Source organism: Chondrus crispus, genomic scaffold, assembly GCF_000350225.1.
Source record: "Chondrus crispus Stackhouse genomic scaffold, scaffold_95, whole genome shotgun sequence".
In the NCBI taxonomy this organism is placed as follows: domain Eukaryota; phylum Rhodophyta; class Florideophyceae; order Gigartinales; family Gigartinaceae; genus Chondrus; species Chondrus crispus.
In genome coordinates, this window is record NW_005178839.1 from 177,978 (window position 1) to 194,295 (window position 16,318).

The 16,318-nt window shown below is 52.1% G+C and overlaps 5 protein-coding genes; 3 read left to right on the forward strand and 2 right to left on the reverse strand.

The window, feature by feature from the left end:
* The first annotated feature begins 7,834 nt into the window (after positions 1–7,834).
* CHC_T00008171001 (hypothetical protein) lies at positions 7,835–8,137 on the forward strand. Its single transcript, XM_005712015.1, has one exon. The coding sequence runs from the start codon at positions 7,835–7,837 to the stop codon at positions 8,135–8,137; it is 303 nt and encodes a 100-aa protein (XP_005712072.1).
* A 1,138-nt stretch (positions 8,138–9,275) lies between these two features.
* On the forward strand, positions 9,276–11,267 carry CHC_T00008172001 (hypothetical protein). XM_005712016.1 is given in 6 exon segments: positions 9,276–9,350; positions 9,463–10,215; positions 10,337–10,377; positions 10,489–10,765; positions 10,845–11,024; positions 11,025–11,267. The coding sequence occupies 5 exon segments, from the start codon at positions 9,276–9,278 to the stop codon at positions 11,022–11,024; spliced, it is 1,326 nt and encodes a 441-aa protein (XP_005712073.1). The 3' UTR covers positions 11,025–11,267.
* Positions 11,268–11,349: 82 nt separating this feature from the next.
* Positions 11,350–11,439, reverse strand: CHC_T00008173001 (hypothetical protein). Its single transcript, XM_005712017.1, has one exon. The coding sequence runs from the start codon at positions 11,437–11,439 to the stop codon at positions 11,350–11,352; it is 90 nt and encodes a 29-aa protein (XP_005712074.1).
* Positions 11,440–11,441: 2 nt separating this feature from the next.
* CHC_T00008174001 (hypothetical protein) lies at positions 11,442–13,566 on the forward strand. XM_005712018.1 is given in 6 exon segments: positions 11,442–11,561; positions 11,631–12,329; positions 12,432–12,472; positions 12,573–12,849; positions 12,947–13,126; positions 13,127–13,566. The coding sequence occupies 5 exon segments, from the start codon at positions 11,442–11,444 to the stop codon at positions 13,124–13,126; spliced, it is 1,317 nt and encodes a 438-aa protein (XP_005712075.1). The 3' UTR covers positions 13,127–13,566.
* A 58-nt stretch (positions 13,567–13,624) lies between these two features.
* On the reverse strand, positions 13,625–15,619 carry CHC_T00008175001 (hypothetical protein). The gene has a single exon (XM_005712019.1). It carries the CDS (start codon positions 15,617–15,619, stop codon positions 13,625–13,627), a length of 1,995 nt encoding a protein of 664 aa, XP_005712076.1.
* Between the last annotated feature and the right edge of the window lie 699 nt (positions 15,620–16,318).

Below are 16,318 nucleotides of genomic sequence, written 5' to 3' on the forward strand. Positions count from 1 at the left end.
TTAATCAACAAACCGCCCTTGCCATTGTGCTTGAATGAACCATCAAAGCGAGGGTGCTGGCGAATGTAGACCGGGTTTTCGAACTTGTACGGCTCCTGGACGAAGGCCGATTTGATGTCAAAGTGTTCGATTTTCAGGTGGAGAGACGCGGTGAGGGCTAGCAGAAGGCGAACGACAGATTTGTTCGCAGTGTGCGCCGCTGTGTGCTGAGGGTTGAAGTGAACATTGGCGACCATAAGGTCCCCTCTCATTGCACAACGCGCCTTTCTCTCGAGAAGCACCCCGGTAGGGGAACGTTTGTAGCGGTACGTCATTAGCAGAGGAACAAACTTAACGCGGGCTGGGAGGTCGGAGTTTTTAAGCCATTTGATGGTCTTTCCTTCATCCAGCTTGTCCAGTTCAGCATTGTGAGCACCTGCCCAGTCATTCGCGTCAGGATATCGTCGGGCTTGTTTGGTCGATTTGGGAGCAAGAGTGGCAGCGTCGATGGCTTCTGGGTTCGGGTGAGGTAGGTGGCACTTGAAGGCGGTACGCGTGGTGTGTACAGGGTCGTGCCGGGGAGTGTAGGGTTGGAAGTCTGTGGCTCGCACACGTTGATACTGCTGCGTTCGCATGTTCCTGACGACGATGTCATGTAGGTCCACTGCGTACATATACCTTGCTGGGTAGGAGCGAGGGTCTAACTTGGGCACTTTCGCTGGGTCTGTCTTGACAGTCGCTGTACCGAGTTGACCAAACGCAAACAGGCGGGTGATCGAGGGGGCGGAGCCAAACCAATCCGTAAACGGGAGTTGCTGCGTCGTGGAGTGCCGTGTGATGTTGTACTTAAACACGGCATCGCGGACAGCATCTTCCCAGAAGACCGGCGGGAGGTTAGCATGGAATAGGGTAGCCCGTGCAGCGCTGAGGAGCGTGGCATTCAGTCGATCCACGATACTGTTTCGCTGCGGGGTGTAAGGGATAGTCGGCCGGAGCTGAATTCCGTGGCTGTCATACACTTTTTGGGCAGCCTTGGAGAGGTATTCTCTAGCGTTGTCGGTTGTGAAGATTCGGGATGTTACTCCCTGCAGGTTGCGAATATAAGCGATGGTGGCCTCAGTAAACTTGGGTATGTCGCGCCGTGTGGCTGTGAAGTACGCTAGAATATACCGAGACTTAGTATCCACAAAATGCACAAGATGTTTGTTTCCGTGTATAGACGTAGGCGTAATGGGTCCGCAAGAGTCGGAAGAGATCGATAGGGAAACGTCGTATCAGTGGGTTGTTGAGTGGTACGGCTTGGGGCGGCGCTTACCATCCGCGCATCCGGAACAGAAAAGGCGCGGTGGAGGTTCCTTGAGGATGTCGGGGAGGGGCAGGAGGTTTTTTCGAGCCATATGTGGCAGAGTAGTTAGATGAACATGGTCGAATATGAGATGCCACTTGTTAAATGCGGCATTTTTGGGCGACGGGGTAGGCAGTGCACCTGGTGGTGGCGGTTGGTCAGGAAGTCGAAACGTGGGGGCAGGATCGCGCCGTTTACCATTGGACAGGGCTAACTGGTGTAGAGGACTAGCAATCGGGCGGCTTTCTGTCTTACTAGTTGGTGCAGGGCCTGACCGAACGGAGGTCGGCGAACGGGAGGGCGGGAGGTCTGGAGTGGGCTTTGTAGGGGCAGGGGCGGTTCGGCTCGCTAACCGTGGCAGGGTGCGTGCGGTAGTAGCCCGGGAGGAGGCGAGGTTGAGTACGTACGAACCATGGCGCCAACCGGCAGTGGCTACAGTGCGCGGGGGCTGGCCGTGTGTATCAGGCACATAGCCGGTGGAGGGGGTGAAGAGCACTGCGCCATATTGCTTGGCTAGGTCATGTGCGGAATGGAGATTGTGGCGAAGTTGAGGGTTGTAGATGGCCGGTAGCTTAATGGTGTTCCCCTTCGCCGTTCGAATCCTCAGGGTGGCCTGGTGGGTGGCAGAGCGCGAGGTGGAGGTGGCAGTGTGCATGGTTAGAGGTGCTGACAGACGCTGCATATGGGCCGTCGGGTGGTTAATGTGGGTAGGATGTGCGGCAGAGTCAAGCAAGTACTTACGGTCATGGGACCCGGGATCACTTGGCTGTTTCATTTGACGGGCAAATGCTTGGAGCGCGTCCATGTCCAGAGCAGGGGCTTCATCATGCTCACCAGCATTCTTATGCGCGTTTGCCTCGTTTGCTTGTGGCGGAGCAGCGCGACGGCCAAACTGGCGCTGACGGGGCCTGTAAGCGGGAGCTCCGCCTCCATCTCGATTGGGGGGTCTGTAAGCAGGCGCTGTGCCTCCGTCGCGGTTGCGGGGAGCAACCCTAGGGTTGATCTGGTTTAAGGCTTGACCGAGTTGGGCGAATTGGTTGACTGTGAGCCTTGGCATTCCATACTGATCGTTTGGGTTGCCGTGCTGCTGGCCGTAGCGTCCACGTCTGCCTGCATTGTCCGGCCGCGGGAACCTGCGGCTCCAGTTATCGCCATCGCGAGAACCGCGGGGCGTGGGAAAGTCCATGGCTCCTTGGGCGTGGGGACGGCGGGTGATGTCGTGGTCCTTGTCAAAGTCTTTGACTTCTTGTAGACAGGAGTGAAAATCGTCGATCGTAGCATGCACGCCAGTAAACTTGAGCGTGCGAATAAGATCTCTGTAATGGGGATGATCGCTGAGGGCCTCAACCATGAGCTTGACTGTAGTACGTTCATCGCTAATGCTGGGGTAGTCTGCAGCAACCATACGAGCCCGAAGGACGCGGTGAGCGTCGAGGAAGTCCTGAACTGAAAGCTTACGGGTAAGCCAGAGCGCTTTCGCTTCGGATTCGAGGATTTTGTGCACAAGGTGCGAGGACTGTTTCAGTGTTGCTTCAAGGGCTCGGATAATTTCTGCCGGAAGCTTTTAGAAGTCGGTGCCGGGGATCAGATGCTGCACGGGGTCATCCAGACTCGCAAGGATGAGTGCGGCGCAACTGGAACAGGCTTATCGAAGAAGGGGCGTTCCGAAGCAGGGACCTGCCCAAGACTAAACTCTGCGTCGATAAGTTCGACAAGGTCGTGCTGCTTCAAGATCAGGCGCAGAGCGCACTTCCAGGAAGAAAAGTTGGTGCGTGTGAGCTTGGGGAGAGTCTCGGTGAATCTCCAGCGAGGGTTAATGAGGTCAGCGAGCGCTTGGTGCAGTGCCTGGTTCGGCGGGGCAGGATCGGCCGGGTTGCCGTTGGACATGTTGAGAGCGTGTGTTGCTTCGGCTGCGGCGAGTTGAGCCCAGGTCCAGAGTTCAGTCCAGATCGGTGCGGTGTCCCGAATCTGGCGGCGGCGGTTGCGATCGGGGTGGGCTGGGGACGGAATGGTGGCTGAGGCGGAGCGATGCTCAACGCGATGTGTGGAGGCGGAGCAAGGCTCTACGTTGGTAGTGAGACTGGGTTGATCGTGCAGTGGTGCAAGGTGGGCCCATAACCTGTGAAGGTGGAAGCTACCCTGTCGGTCGTTTTCCCGACCGACGTCGGCGCTTTATTTACTCACAGGAGTTGACACTAAAAACTGCACAAATTACAGTGTCTCCCAATGACACTGTGTATCTGGAAATACAGTACCGAACGGCTTTGGCAGTCAATAATCGTTATGACTCCGCTCCCTGGAAAGACAAAAACGACGCGTAGGCGCCGGACCACAGCGCAAAAGCTCGAAATTATTGAGGGCCATTCCATTCATCGTGATCGGCAATCACGCAATCACGTCAATAAGTGGTGCCTGCTCCCTTGTGGTTGGTTGTTTATAATTCTAAAAGATTTAAGGGAAATTCTGTGATTGGGGGGGGGGGGGGGGTGACAGCTTGCAGAATTAGCCCTGGATCTACAGCTTTTAGCCAAGATTTAAACCCCATTCAAATGCCAAACGTGAAATGGAATGAAGCAAGAAGTGCGTTAACTCTTTAGGGTTTACGCAAAAGGATTTCTGTAACGGATATGACTAAAATTTCACAAACCAAAATTACAGCTAGGGGGGTTGGTCATGAGTACAATGGAGCATATACGCAAAGTAGAACGTGAGAAACTGCATAGGAGTACTAGCATCGATAGCATTCACCCGCCAAGTGATGGCAAGAGGACGTCAGAGCGACCATTCCGTGACCCTTGCCACAGCAAGGGCAATGAAATGGAGGGCAGCCTTGCGTGTATTGATGGCACGACGTCATCTACCTTCACCTTCTTCAACAAGTGTTGTTTTGATGCACTGTATCAAACGCTGTATGTCCGAGCAAAGTGAGCTCTTCCGCTTCTCTGAACGTTCTAACCGCATCTCTCTTTCTTCCTTTTCGTTTAACTTCAATGCTTTAACAGATGCATGTTGCCTCTCTCTTTTTAGATTCCGCAAGCAAGATGTAATCCGAATGGTGACGGCAATTGCATGGGAAAGGGACATTACTACCAGGAATCGCTACGTATGCTCCCCGATTCTCGTAACATGTGTCTTACTTCGACGTCTGACCACACCTGCACGCTGGCGCGACATGGAGATGCTGTTCGGGAAGCATGGAGGGCAACTGTCAGAGATATTTTGGGAGGGAATGGAAAGTTTCTTGGAAGCTCGTCAACATTTAATACTCTCAGACATAGATTCTAACTTCTTTAGTGAAAGGGCCGAGCTATACGCATGTGCCATCAAAAATAAATGTGAAGCATTGGACAACTGCACAGGCTTCATTGATGGTACAGTTATTGCGATTGCTCGGCCGAGTAGAGGGGAGGTGCAGAACGTAGCGTACAATGGTCACAAGCGCAAGCATGCATTAAAATACCAAGCCATCACATCACCGGATGGCTTGGTTCTACATGCTGCTGGACCAATTGAGGGAAGGAGGCATGACTGGACGCTCTACTGCCGGAGTGGAGTGAATGAGTCCTTACCGCAAGTTATGTTCGTAGGAGGGAAGCAGTACTGCATGTATGGGGACTCCGGATACAACCCGCGCCCATTTCTAGAAGTACCGTATCAAGGCTCCAACCTAAGCGCGCACCAACGCGCATTCAACAGTGCTATGTCTAAGGGAAGAGTGACGGTGGAGTGGTATTTCAAGGAAGTGAAGCTGTACTGGTCGACTATGGACTACAAGAGAAAGATGAAGACGGGAGAGTCGCCTGTTGGAGCTCTATATATCGCCGCTATGCTGCTTACAAACCTCAGAAATTGCGTGTATCCGAACTCCATCTCCCAATACTTCCTCTGCGCACCTCCCACGCTGAAAGACTACCTTGACCACAAACAACAATAAAGTGTCTACTCTTCCAAGTCCTCAACATGTCCTCACTCCCCGTTCGCCTGCGTGAAGCGGAGTGAGGACAAAGTCCGCGTGCCGCAGGCCGCGAAGCGAGCGGACTTTGTCCGCAGCCCCGCAGGGAGCCCTGCGCGAGCAGCGCCAGCGCGTTTGGAGGCTCAAAAACGGCACTTTTACTAGTAAAGGAGGCGCAACAGGGCTGAATTTATTGTTTTTGTGACAAGTACTGTAGAGCTACTTATTAGTCTGAATGAAGGCACTCATCATCATCTTGAACTTTTCAAGTTCGAGTTCGTGTTGCGCGATGCGTTCTTCTCTTCTTAGCTCGCGCTCCTTCTCGCGGTCCATTCGTTCCATCTCAACGCGCTCGCGTTCCAGCACTAGACGCTCTTATCTATTGCAAGACGAGCCATGTCGGCATCGCGCAATGCCATGCCAATGTTTTCGAGATCCGCCTGGAACGCGCCTCCGGCGCGTTCTATTGGCTGTCGGCGCTTCTTTCGAGAGCTCAGTTGGCCTTCTTCTTCTCCGTTAGCCTCTCGGTCTTCTTTTTCGGTTCCTTCCTCGCTGTCGGAGCGCTTACGCGTCAGCGAACGAGCCACGAGGTCCTTTCCAATTCTTACTTTCCTGGCCTCTCTCTCTTCTTGAGCAGCCGCCACCGCCTTCTTCTCCTTTTCCATGTCGTTTCGCGCTTCTGCCATCATCCCCAGCAGCTCGTCGAGCTCGGAGCTCGACGAGCTGCTGGGGATGATGCGGAGAGTCTCCGATTTCCCCGCCAACCCCCGACAGTCTTCTATCCGCAGCGTCCCGTCGCTCAAAGGCGTCTTGGATTTTCTTGTAGCGGTCCTGGACCCTCTTGGCAGTGACCGTCTGGGACAGTTTCCTGTTCATGTTTGCCCGCGTCGCCGCCTCGCCGAATCTCTTCTGGATTTCCCCATACCCGGCAACGTGTGCCTTAGCGGCACTTACTTCACGTGCGAGTATGAGGTCATCCTCCGGCGTAAACGTTGGTCGCCGGCCTCCTTTTTGTTGTGGGGGGAGGGATCAAGCGCGCAATTGACATCGCTGCGCTCCGGGGTGGGGGTGTTGGGGATGGTGAGGTCGAGGGTAGGGGAGAGAGGTGGTGAAGAGGGGATAACGTTCGCCATGATGTGAGTAAAGGTGGTTACAACGTCACTCTAGAACTCAGGTCTACATAAAAGGTGATGAAGGTACCCGCCAAATTTATACCACGTCTCACACGTGTGTTCGAAACGGTTACAGAAACGATTTCACTATGCACTCACATTTCACGAATTTTTGTCACATCCGTTTGTGAAATCTGACTAACTGTAATGTTTTTTAGTCATATGTTAGTCATATGTTGCAGAAATGCGCTTGCGTAAACCCTCTACTGTTAACGCACTTCTTGCTTCATTCCATGGCTTTGCATGTGCATGTGTTAAGTTAACACATGCACATGCAAAGCCGTGAAAATGTGCTTACAGCTACAAGTAGCACACGTTGGAGAAAGGAACGATGCAGAACGACGTTAAATTAATGTCGTGATCGCGTGATTGCATGATTGCCAATCACGATGAATGGAATGGCCCTGAGGGCCAGTCCTAACAGGCGCTTTTCTTTTCTTTTTGTTTTCCTTCAACCAGTTGCGGTCACGCTATTGGCCGGATCATTTCATTAAATTAATCGCACGCCACAACGAATGCTACACAGAACCACTGTAATGCTTGGTAATTCTGCGAACTGGTCGAAATCCATTGGCTAAAGGAAGTACCAATCCACACCTAGTCCATATGCACACTACTAAAATTCCATGGACTCGATGCGGTGCAGTGGCACTTGCAGTACAATGAAAGTGGAATTAAATCCAAATACGAGCACATGCAGATCAAAACATTAGTTCTCTCAACATTACAAACCAGACACAGTACCTTCTCCCGCCATTTTATGTGCACAACTCGGCCCTCCCCCGCCTCGACGCCCACGTGAAATTTGCGACAGTCGTTTGCTAGCATTTTACACTCTGTTTAGGAAACGGAGCACCACCGGACGGCAGAAGGGTACCCAGAGTTCAGCACCCAGAGTTCAGCTTTTTGAAATCAAATGCCTCCTTGGCATCGATCATGAAATGGAGAGAAGCCGGGGAGGCTGCTCTCTAGTTCATGATCGATGATGAAGTGGCTTCGCCGAAATCCCTTTCCTGTGAACCACCCCGCCCTCGCTCCCTCCCCCCCGCCACCAACCCCCCTTCTCCCCCAAATATGACCACGTCCCCTCCTCCCCGCCACCCCCCTTCCCCTCAATATCCCCACGTCCCCTCCCCGCCACCCCCCTTCCCCCCCAAAATCCCCACGTCCCCTCCTCCCCGCCACCCCTACCTCGCGCCCCACCACCACGTCCCATCACCATCTTCCTCACCTCCTCAGTACCGTGACCAAGACACATCCTCCGACATGCTATTGTCCCCGCCACCGCGTCATCCTCCTAACATCGACACCGACACAGTCTCTCCCCGCACCCTCCATCCCTTCCATATCTTTCGTTTCATATCTCAATCCAGCCCAGTTTTGGTCATGCACATCGAGGGACCTCATTATAGCAACACGTCGTCCAGCTTTGCTTTTGTCGAGCTACAGGGAGTCAGACTGGGCCATGTGCATGCGCGAGGAGGCGTTGCTGTACCTTCCATGCTGCATGGATCTGCAGACCGTCCAGACTCTGTTCCATTTCCGAGGAGTGGAACTATGGGATGGCATTACAGTAAAAACTACAGCAATGTGCTTCCGATTTTAGTGAAGAACTCAATAAAAACGGGGCGAGGGAAAGGAAAAACGAGAGGAAAGTCCTTTGTTAGGACTGGCCCTGAGTGTCGCTGAGTTCGGAGAAATGTTTGGAGGACTGCTAATTTCGGTTGCGGACCGTCAGGGGCTTGACGCTTTGTCACATCTTTGGTCGGCAAAGCAGGCGTTTCTCACTGCCAACCATCACAGAGAACCGACGCGGAGCAGGCAGTCGTTAATTTGCCGGACACTCGAGTGTATGGAAATCGATATGAGGCAATCATAGATTAATGCTTTCTCCGAATAGTGCCGGTTCTGTGGCTCCCGCACGGGGCGGCCTTAATGGACAGGTGCCCCTGCACTGTACTTCGGAGGCAGTCCCCAGTGACCAAGGAGGAGAAGCTTCTCAACAGATCTGCTGCTGCACAGTACCCTGTACTGTAATGATACTGTAATTTGTTGCAGATGCACGCCTGAAGACCAATCACATGTTTCGTACAAGCTGTACGCGTGTATGAAAAATTTCCAGATTGCAAAATTCGCTCCTTGACTGCAGTGCGCGAAGTGCAAATATTATACAGTACACCCCCCGTCGCCCTCATTTTTGCTCGATGCAGGGCTATACAGTACACCCCCCGTCGCCCTCATTTTTGCTCGATGCAGGGCTGTTCTATTGTCTAGACGACAAGCAATTTGACCTCATATGAGGTCAGTCATGGCCTCATATGAGGCCAGCTTTTTTTTTGCAAAAATATATAAATTAAATCGAAACTTTAAAACACTCAGTTTGGACACCATTTCTTTAACGTATACGCGCTCGGCAATAACATCTTGCAAAACATTGGGATGGCGGTTGTCAATGCACAGAGAGAGTAAGAATCTAATGAACTATCAATGATGAGTTGACTTTTTAAACAGGCGTTTTGGTTTCGAAGATATCAACATAAAACGTTTTGAGGTTGGTCAAAAAAGGCTCCTTTTTGGGCATTTTAAAAATGGCTGGAGAAGACGTGCAGATCTCACCAAACTCCACCCTTCCACAACGCAGAAGTCAACTGCCGTGTCGAGAGTATCTTTTTTCCATCTTGTTGAGCTAGCACAAGTCGAGAAAAATAAGTTGAAAAGTGACCTCATATGAGGTCAAATGGCCTCATATGAGGTCATTTGTCACCTAGACACTATAAAAGCGCGCACGTCACCTGCACAATATTACTGAGGTGCAGTAAGGCAGTTCATGGATCGACCCCTGCTTGTGTTGTTCAGTGCGCACTTGCTCTCCACCTGTTCTCTGTCACTCGCAGTTGTCCCAGTGTAGCCCCATGCGCAAAGAATCCATTCCAGCCTGCGAGGAGTCACTTCTTAGGGGCAGCAGCCATTCTCCCCAGGGTTGGTTAAAGAGGCGTTCATTCTGAAACGCTTAGCTTGCTATCATGGCGTTCGTACCACTAGCCCCAGTCTCAGTTGCTCATCGGCAACCTGGAAAACTTACTACAACACTTTATGGGCGGCCTTGTCGGGCATCTAAAATCGTCCGCAGGCTTGACAGTTATTCTTCTGGCAGACTTACATGTGACCTGCGTGGCAGTCGCTCTTCTCAAAAAGTCGGTTCGTCTCTTACTCCCGAAGATGATGCCTCCACTCCAAATGTCTCTGAATTGCGCTCCGAGCATCTTGTTGCGTACTTTGACGCCGATGAGAGCATGTACCAAGTCCGTCTGGGGAATGTCCTTCGTCTTTCCATACAAAACTTCACTGTAGAAGTGCGGGAGTTGCAACTTGCAATCCGTCGGCTCATGGGAATCAACTCACCACTCCGATACACGCCACCAGAGTGTCTCGGCTTCAAGCTTGAAAACGAAGCGGTGAACCGCCGCGAGGCGAATCGAGAGTCCAGTGGCGGTATGGTAAAAACAAGTTGGCTTGTTCGAAAAGTTTATGATGTCACGTGCACGGCGCTAGATGTATTCTTCGATGGCCGACCTATTCCCCGGTTCTGGTTTCTAGAAACAATTGCACGGATGCCATACTTCTCGTACTCAAGCTGCCTACATTTACTGAGCACACTCGGATGGTACAGGTCACCAACGCTCATGAACATGCATCATGCTGAAGAGCTGAATGAAGCGTATCACTTAGCTGTGATGGAAAGCCTTGGAGGTGACAAGCGATGGCAAGTACGTTTTGGTCCAGATGTGATCGCTGCACAAAAAGATGTCAAAGCATCCCCGTCGTTGAGCTGACATAGCGACTTTTGCGCATCTGCTTTTTATTTTGTGCATACGTGCGTATACGAAGGATCGCTTTCTTGCATTTCACGCAAGCTTGGCGTACTACTGGTACGTGTTGTACAAAGCTATATTCGCAGTGCCGGCATGCAGTTTCAGACCTCTTTCCCGTTAGACAACAATACTGACGTTTCTTGAACTTGCACAACTTACTCCGAAAAGGTTTCTGGTGTTCTTGTTTTTCGTTTCACCGGCTGAGTCCTATCGCTTTTCTCAGATCCTTGAGGCCCACGCCGTTGATACATACACCGAGTTCATTGATGCCAACAAGGACGTGCTTGATTCACTGGCGGTGCCCGACGTTGCCTACGAATATTTCCGGGAATTTCGATACTACTTTGACGAATTCCAGCTATCCGAGGACAGTTTAAGCAGTTCGAAACGTCAACCAGAGATATCTTCGCTACTAAGTGTCTTTGAAAACATATTGATGGACGAGGTATGTAGTGCAGCGTTCGTCACGGTTTGGAACTTGAAAGCAGTCTACTGACTTGCCCGCGTTTTCTATATTCTCGTAGAGAGAACACACACGGACAATGAGCGCATGTATCGACTTCGTCGAAAAGGGGGAGCAGTTTAGTTACAACGGCAAAGTGGTATCAGCAAGCTCGCGACGCCCTAACGTCATTCCTTCTGAAAAGCGAGAAAATTTTTGGCGCCAGTGGTCAAACGTGGATGAAACTGACGTGGATGTGTGATTGTCATTGATGGGCAACGACGGGGTTTGTCTACTAAGAGAAGGAGAGAACCATGAGGATTGAGCACTTCGAACGTGGGGTTGTGGCCATATCTCTTGAATTGTGCTTTCCATAACTTTGACTGCCGGTGATAACAACTGCCGTGATGCTTGCGGAAGAATGTAATTGAAGGTGCGGGTGCGCCCAAATAGGGGACGGGGCGGACGAGGGTGAAGAGTCTCGGTGAGATTGAGATTGTTTAAAGTTTCATCAGCAGCTATCCTGTTGAGGGAACTATATGTTGTACAGCAGATAGTGGACAGTGTGTACGTTATGAGTGTATCTCTCACGTGGCATTTGGAAATAAGACCCATGGATTACGAAGGGTAGGATAAATTTGTTGTGAATTAGATTTCCGTACGGGGCCGCCACACATATATGAAACATTGGTGCAATACTCTACATCTACACTGTCTGGACAGCAGTGAAGCAGACAAAACCTTCAGTTCGTCGATCTCCCCCAAGTTCCTCCGGAGCACTCTGCGGTACTTCCTTCAAGCCTCATTCTCACCGGGATCTGTCAACATGGCCTTCATCTTTGCAGCACCGGCAACGTTGAGCAGCAAGCATTCTGCTGTATTTCCTCATCACTTTCGCTCATCCCTTTTTGCTCCAGCCAGCCCTCGTACCGCACCCTCATTCACATGCACCCTCCTTGACGACACCACATCCCGCGACACTAACGCCCCGGAAATCACCGATGAAACCCCATCCGACCCTGAACACTCTGTCCAACAGGTCTCCAGACTCCGCTCAGAGCATCTCAATGCCTTTTTCGACGCTGACGAGAGCATGTATCAAGTCCGTCTTGCAAACGTCTTCAGTCTGGCCCTACAAAACTTTGTAGTCGAGCTCAGTGAACTGCAAACGGGCTTCAGACGTCTCGTCGGTCTCGATTCTCCACTGCGATACACTCCGCCAGATTGTCTCAACTTCATCCTCGACGATGCGACGGTCGCCAACCGCGAGAGGGAAAGGGAGAATCGGGATGGCAAAGTTGAAACAGGCTGGTTTGTGCGCAAAGTCTACGATGTCACATGCGCGGGCCTTGACTTACTTTTTGATGGGCGTCCAATTCCCAGGTTCTGGATGTTGGAGACTGTTGCACGAATGCCATACTTTGCGTATTCAAGCTGTCTGCATTTGCTCAGCACTCTCGGATGGTATCGATCGCCGACGCTTATGAATATGCATCACGCGGAAGAACTCAATGAAGCATACCATCTCGCAGTTATGGAAAGCCTTGGCGGCGACAAGCAGTGGCGGGTATGTTGTGTCGCGGATTGATAGCGCTAGTAATAACACAGTGAGTCGTTACTTCCACGTTGCTGACTTCTGCGTGTTTTATGTGTGCTTGCGCCTGGGAAGGATCGCTTTCTAGCTTTTCACGCAAGCCTAGTGTACTACTGGTACGTGAAACATGAGTCCCTCTGGACACGTCGAGTTTGGCTGCCCGGCGTTGGAAACCCATACTGACAGGGTAGGGAGGATTGATGTCGACGCGTGAAGGTTTCTTGTGATCTTGTTTCTTTTTTCCCCGGCTGAATCATACCGCTTCTCGCAGATTTTGGAGGCTCACGCCGCCGATAGCTATTGCGAATTCATCGATGCGAACCGCGACTTGCTGAGATCGCTACCCGCTCCCGAAGTATCTCACGAGTATTACTCCGAGTTCATGTACTACTTTTACGAGTTTCAGCTTTCTGATGAAAAGCAACCCCCTCCGGAACGGCGACCGGAGATATTTTCATTGCTGGACGTTTTTGAGAATATTTTACTTGATGAGGTAAGTGTGTCCCTCTGAAACATAGCAGCACTCCCCGCTGTCCTGGGATTACTCACATTGGTGCTTGGGCCATAATACTGACATTTTGATTTTGCAGCGAGAACACACACGGACGATGAGCGCTTGCACCGATTTTATTGAAAACGGCAACAAATTCCACTACAATGGGAAAGCCGTGTCAGGCAGTTCGCGACGTCCGAATGTCATTCCCTCCCAAAAACGAGAACAGTTTTGGCGCAAATGGGCAGGAGTCCATAATAAACGGGACAGGGGATGACAAAGCACTAAGGACAAACAAGAATTGGGACGATGGCCCATTTCCCTGTCTCGTTGGCTTTTTTATGCCTTGATTGAAAGATCTCAACGTTGAAATCCTCTCGCCAGATTACGCCAGCAACAATGAAGGAGTCTGCCTACTATACGTAGTTGATTGCTTCTCCAGTAGACGGCGGGTATTGGGTAATCTGTTGGGTTGCTTTGTTAGTTTTACGTAGTGCTTTGTATCCTAGTACAGTCGAATTACCTTCGTCATTGAAATCGCAAAGTTACGGTCACTTCATTCGGTAATCATTTTCAAGAACAAACCGGAGCATATAACAAGGGGAATTGTTGGGCATCAGATGGCCAGCCAACCCGACCATATGCTTCTGCGCGGTTCCTTCACTGTGACCAGAACAAGTGGCCCATACATCAAGGGTGAGCTGGTTACGACAGAATCCAAATCACGAAGTGCGAGACCTGGCAACCGCGCAATTTCATCAAACAGCCATTTGAGCTATGATTGTACTTGGTGATTGACCCTGGAGCGGCCGGGGTTGGACCCTGAACCAGACTGGTACTCTGGATGTAGGGACCCAGTGTGCTGTCGAAGGTTTCCCAGCTCCCCAAATCGGGATGAACATACTGGACAAACAAATGGCCTGCGCTTTTCGTGAACGGTTTCCTTGTGCCTTCGTAGCTTGTTCCTCTCCGAAAACATGCTGGGGCATGACGGGCACTGGTACGGCCGCACGCGGTCGTGGACAATCCGCACATGCCTGTTTGCGTCACTCTTCGTCTTGAATCTGGACTCGCATTTAGAGCATCTGAACGATCGCTCGTGCACTGTCCGTACATGATTATCGCGATCCCTCTTCCGAGCGAAGTCTTGACCGCATCCAGAACAAGGGTATGTTCGCGAAGACTCCAGCGGCGAAGGCGTACCTGGTCCAAGCTGTCTTCGCTTACGCGGAGATCCCTCATCACCAGATGCTGGTAATTGCCGCTTCTGGCTGCCATTGCGTTGATCTGACGTCGCTTGAATACCCGTGAGTTGCGAGATTTGTGCAATGCTGTTCTGGCGCGGATGGCGCGCGTTTGGCACGCCCATGTCTAGCAGATGAGACTGGGTGATGATCGGACCAGAAACCGTGCCAGTCGCTACTCCATTTGGTTGTTGTGATAATCCGTTGTTAACAGCTCTGGAGTTGGGGCCACTGCCATGCCACTGCAGCAACTCCTGTTGTGTTGTCGGCACAGCAGCTTTGCGACTCGAAAGATCTCCAACTTGCTGTCCATCACCTGCTGCAACCCCAGGTAGTTGATTTTGCGCGGAGTTTTGATATACCTGCTGGTTCAATTGATCATCTGCTGCAGCTGAAGCCTGAGGGATTTGCGAAGGTTGAGTGTGAACCACGACTGAACCTTGTGGGGGAGCAAGTCCCGTACCCTGATTCAAAATGAGATGTGGAGTATTCTGTTGCTGTTCCACAGGTTGATACAGACCTGTCTGCACGTGATGTTGTGAGACAGCCTGGTCCTGAAAGTCCTGTGGAGTGGAATGGCCGCCTGGGCGATGCAGTAGTTGCGCTTGGCCCTGATCCGCGTAACTTTGAATATCTTGAGCTGTCACTCCATTCCGTTCATGGACATGAACCCCGGACCGGGCAACCCCTTGAGGTAATTGCGAATTCTGCCCTTGGCGTTCCAGGTCGCGTGCGACATTGACAGCTTGATTGGTTGCCGGTTGAGATACGCCCACAGAGCTGAGAGGAATGCCAGCAGGGTTCAAATTCAGCGGATCGAAAAGGCCTGTGCTCGTGTACGAAGGTGGGTATTGTATATTCGCTGATTGCATTGCGCTAGCCGGGAGCCCAAGTCCGGCCGGGTACAACTGCCCATTGTGAATGTTTGCGCCCCTCATGACTGAGATATGGTTCACGTTGCTCGCTGCCGTTGAGCGGCGAGCCATGTGCATCTGCTGGGACATAGCTTGCTGGCCCTGATGCGCTTGTTGCGCAGGTATCTGCTGCTGGTGAACGGCAGCAACACGGCCGTGTTGAATTCCAACTTTTTGGCCTTTCTGCTGGGTGTGGTGGGCAGCCTGAACCGGCTGCTGATACCGTTGGGCGAGATCGGTCTTAGATGTTGCTAAGGGATATGGCGAGTTCGAAGAAGGCATTTGCGTCAACTGCGCCTGGGGGTTTTGCATTCGAGCTCCGTGATACTGCTGCTGCAATTGCTGATGCTGAGCATCCTGATTCATCTGATGTACATCCATGTATTGTTGAGCATGCTGCGGCACCGTGGGTTTCTGATGCTGCTGCACTGCTTGATGTGACTGGATCTGGCGTGCAGAAACCATGTGCTGTGATGTGACGAGCTCGGGACGTGATGGACGTGATGGCCGCGACACATGAGGTTGTGGGGGCACGTGCTGTTGACGTATTTGCTGCGGGGGGATTTGTTGGGGATGGGCGTACATGTTGTGATGGGGTGGGCGGGAGGCCATGTAGGCCCGAGGATGTTGTTGTGGCTGTTGCTGTTGGCGCTGCTGTTGCTGCGAAATGGGTTGAGCAAGCTGGCCGTGAGTGACGGCAACTTGAGAGAGGTGCGGATTTCGCTGCGGCTGTGCATGGGCAGGGAGGACCTGCTGGTGTGGCGAGGAAACAGGAGGTGTCTGCTGATGGAGTTGTTGTATCGGACGAGCAGGGGGCTGCGGCATCGAGGGTGGGGCATCGTGAGCAGGCTGCCGAGAGCGGGAGGGCGGTGGTGGGGAGACCTGTGGGATCGAAGGCGAGGGTGGGACAGGTTGAGTGGGTAAAGTTGGGTGAGAAGACATTGCGTCTCGTTGAGACTGGCGAGTGAGAACGGGATACTTTCTCTGAAGGGGTGTGGAAGCTTGCCAAGCAGGGTCTAAGTAAGAGGCAGGATCAAGACTTGAGGTATTGATCCTAGTGGGTTTGGCCGAGCGTGGTCTGTTGATGGTGGTGGAGGGGCGGGAAGGGTCTTCTGAATTCTTTGAAGTAGGGATGTGCGGCACGGTGAATCCGCGCGTGACAGAAGGGGGCATTTCTTAATAGTCGTGGCGATGCCCCGTTCTGAGCAGGAGGGGGGGCGAGGGGGCGAATGACCCGCAAGCGAAGGAAAACGTGGATCAAGAGGGGTGATGGGGAGGGGGCGGTGTCGGTTATGGTGGGAGGGAGGGAGG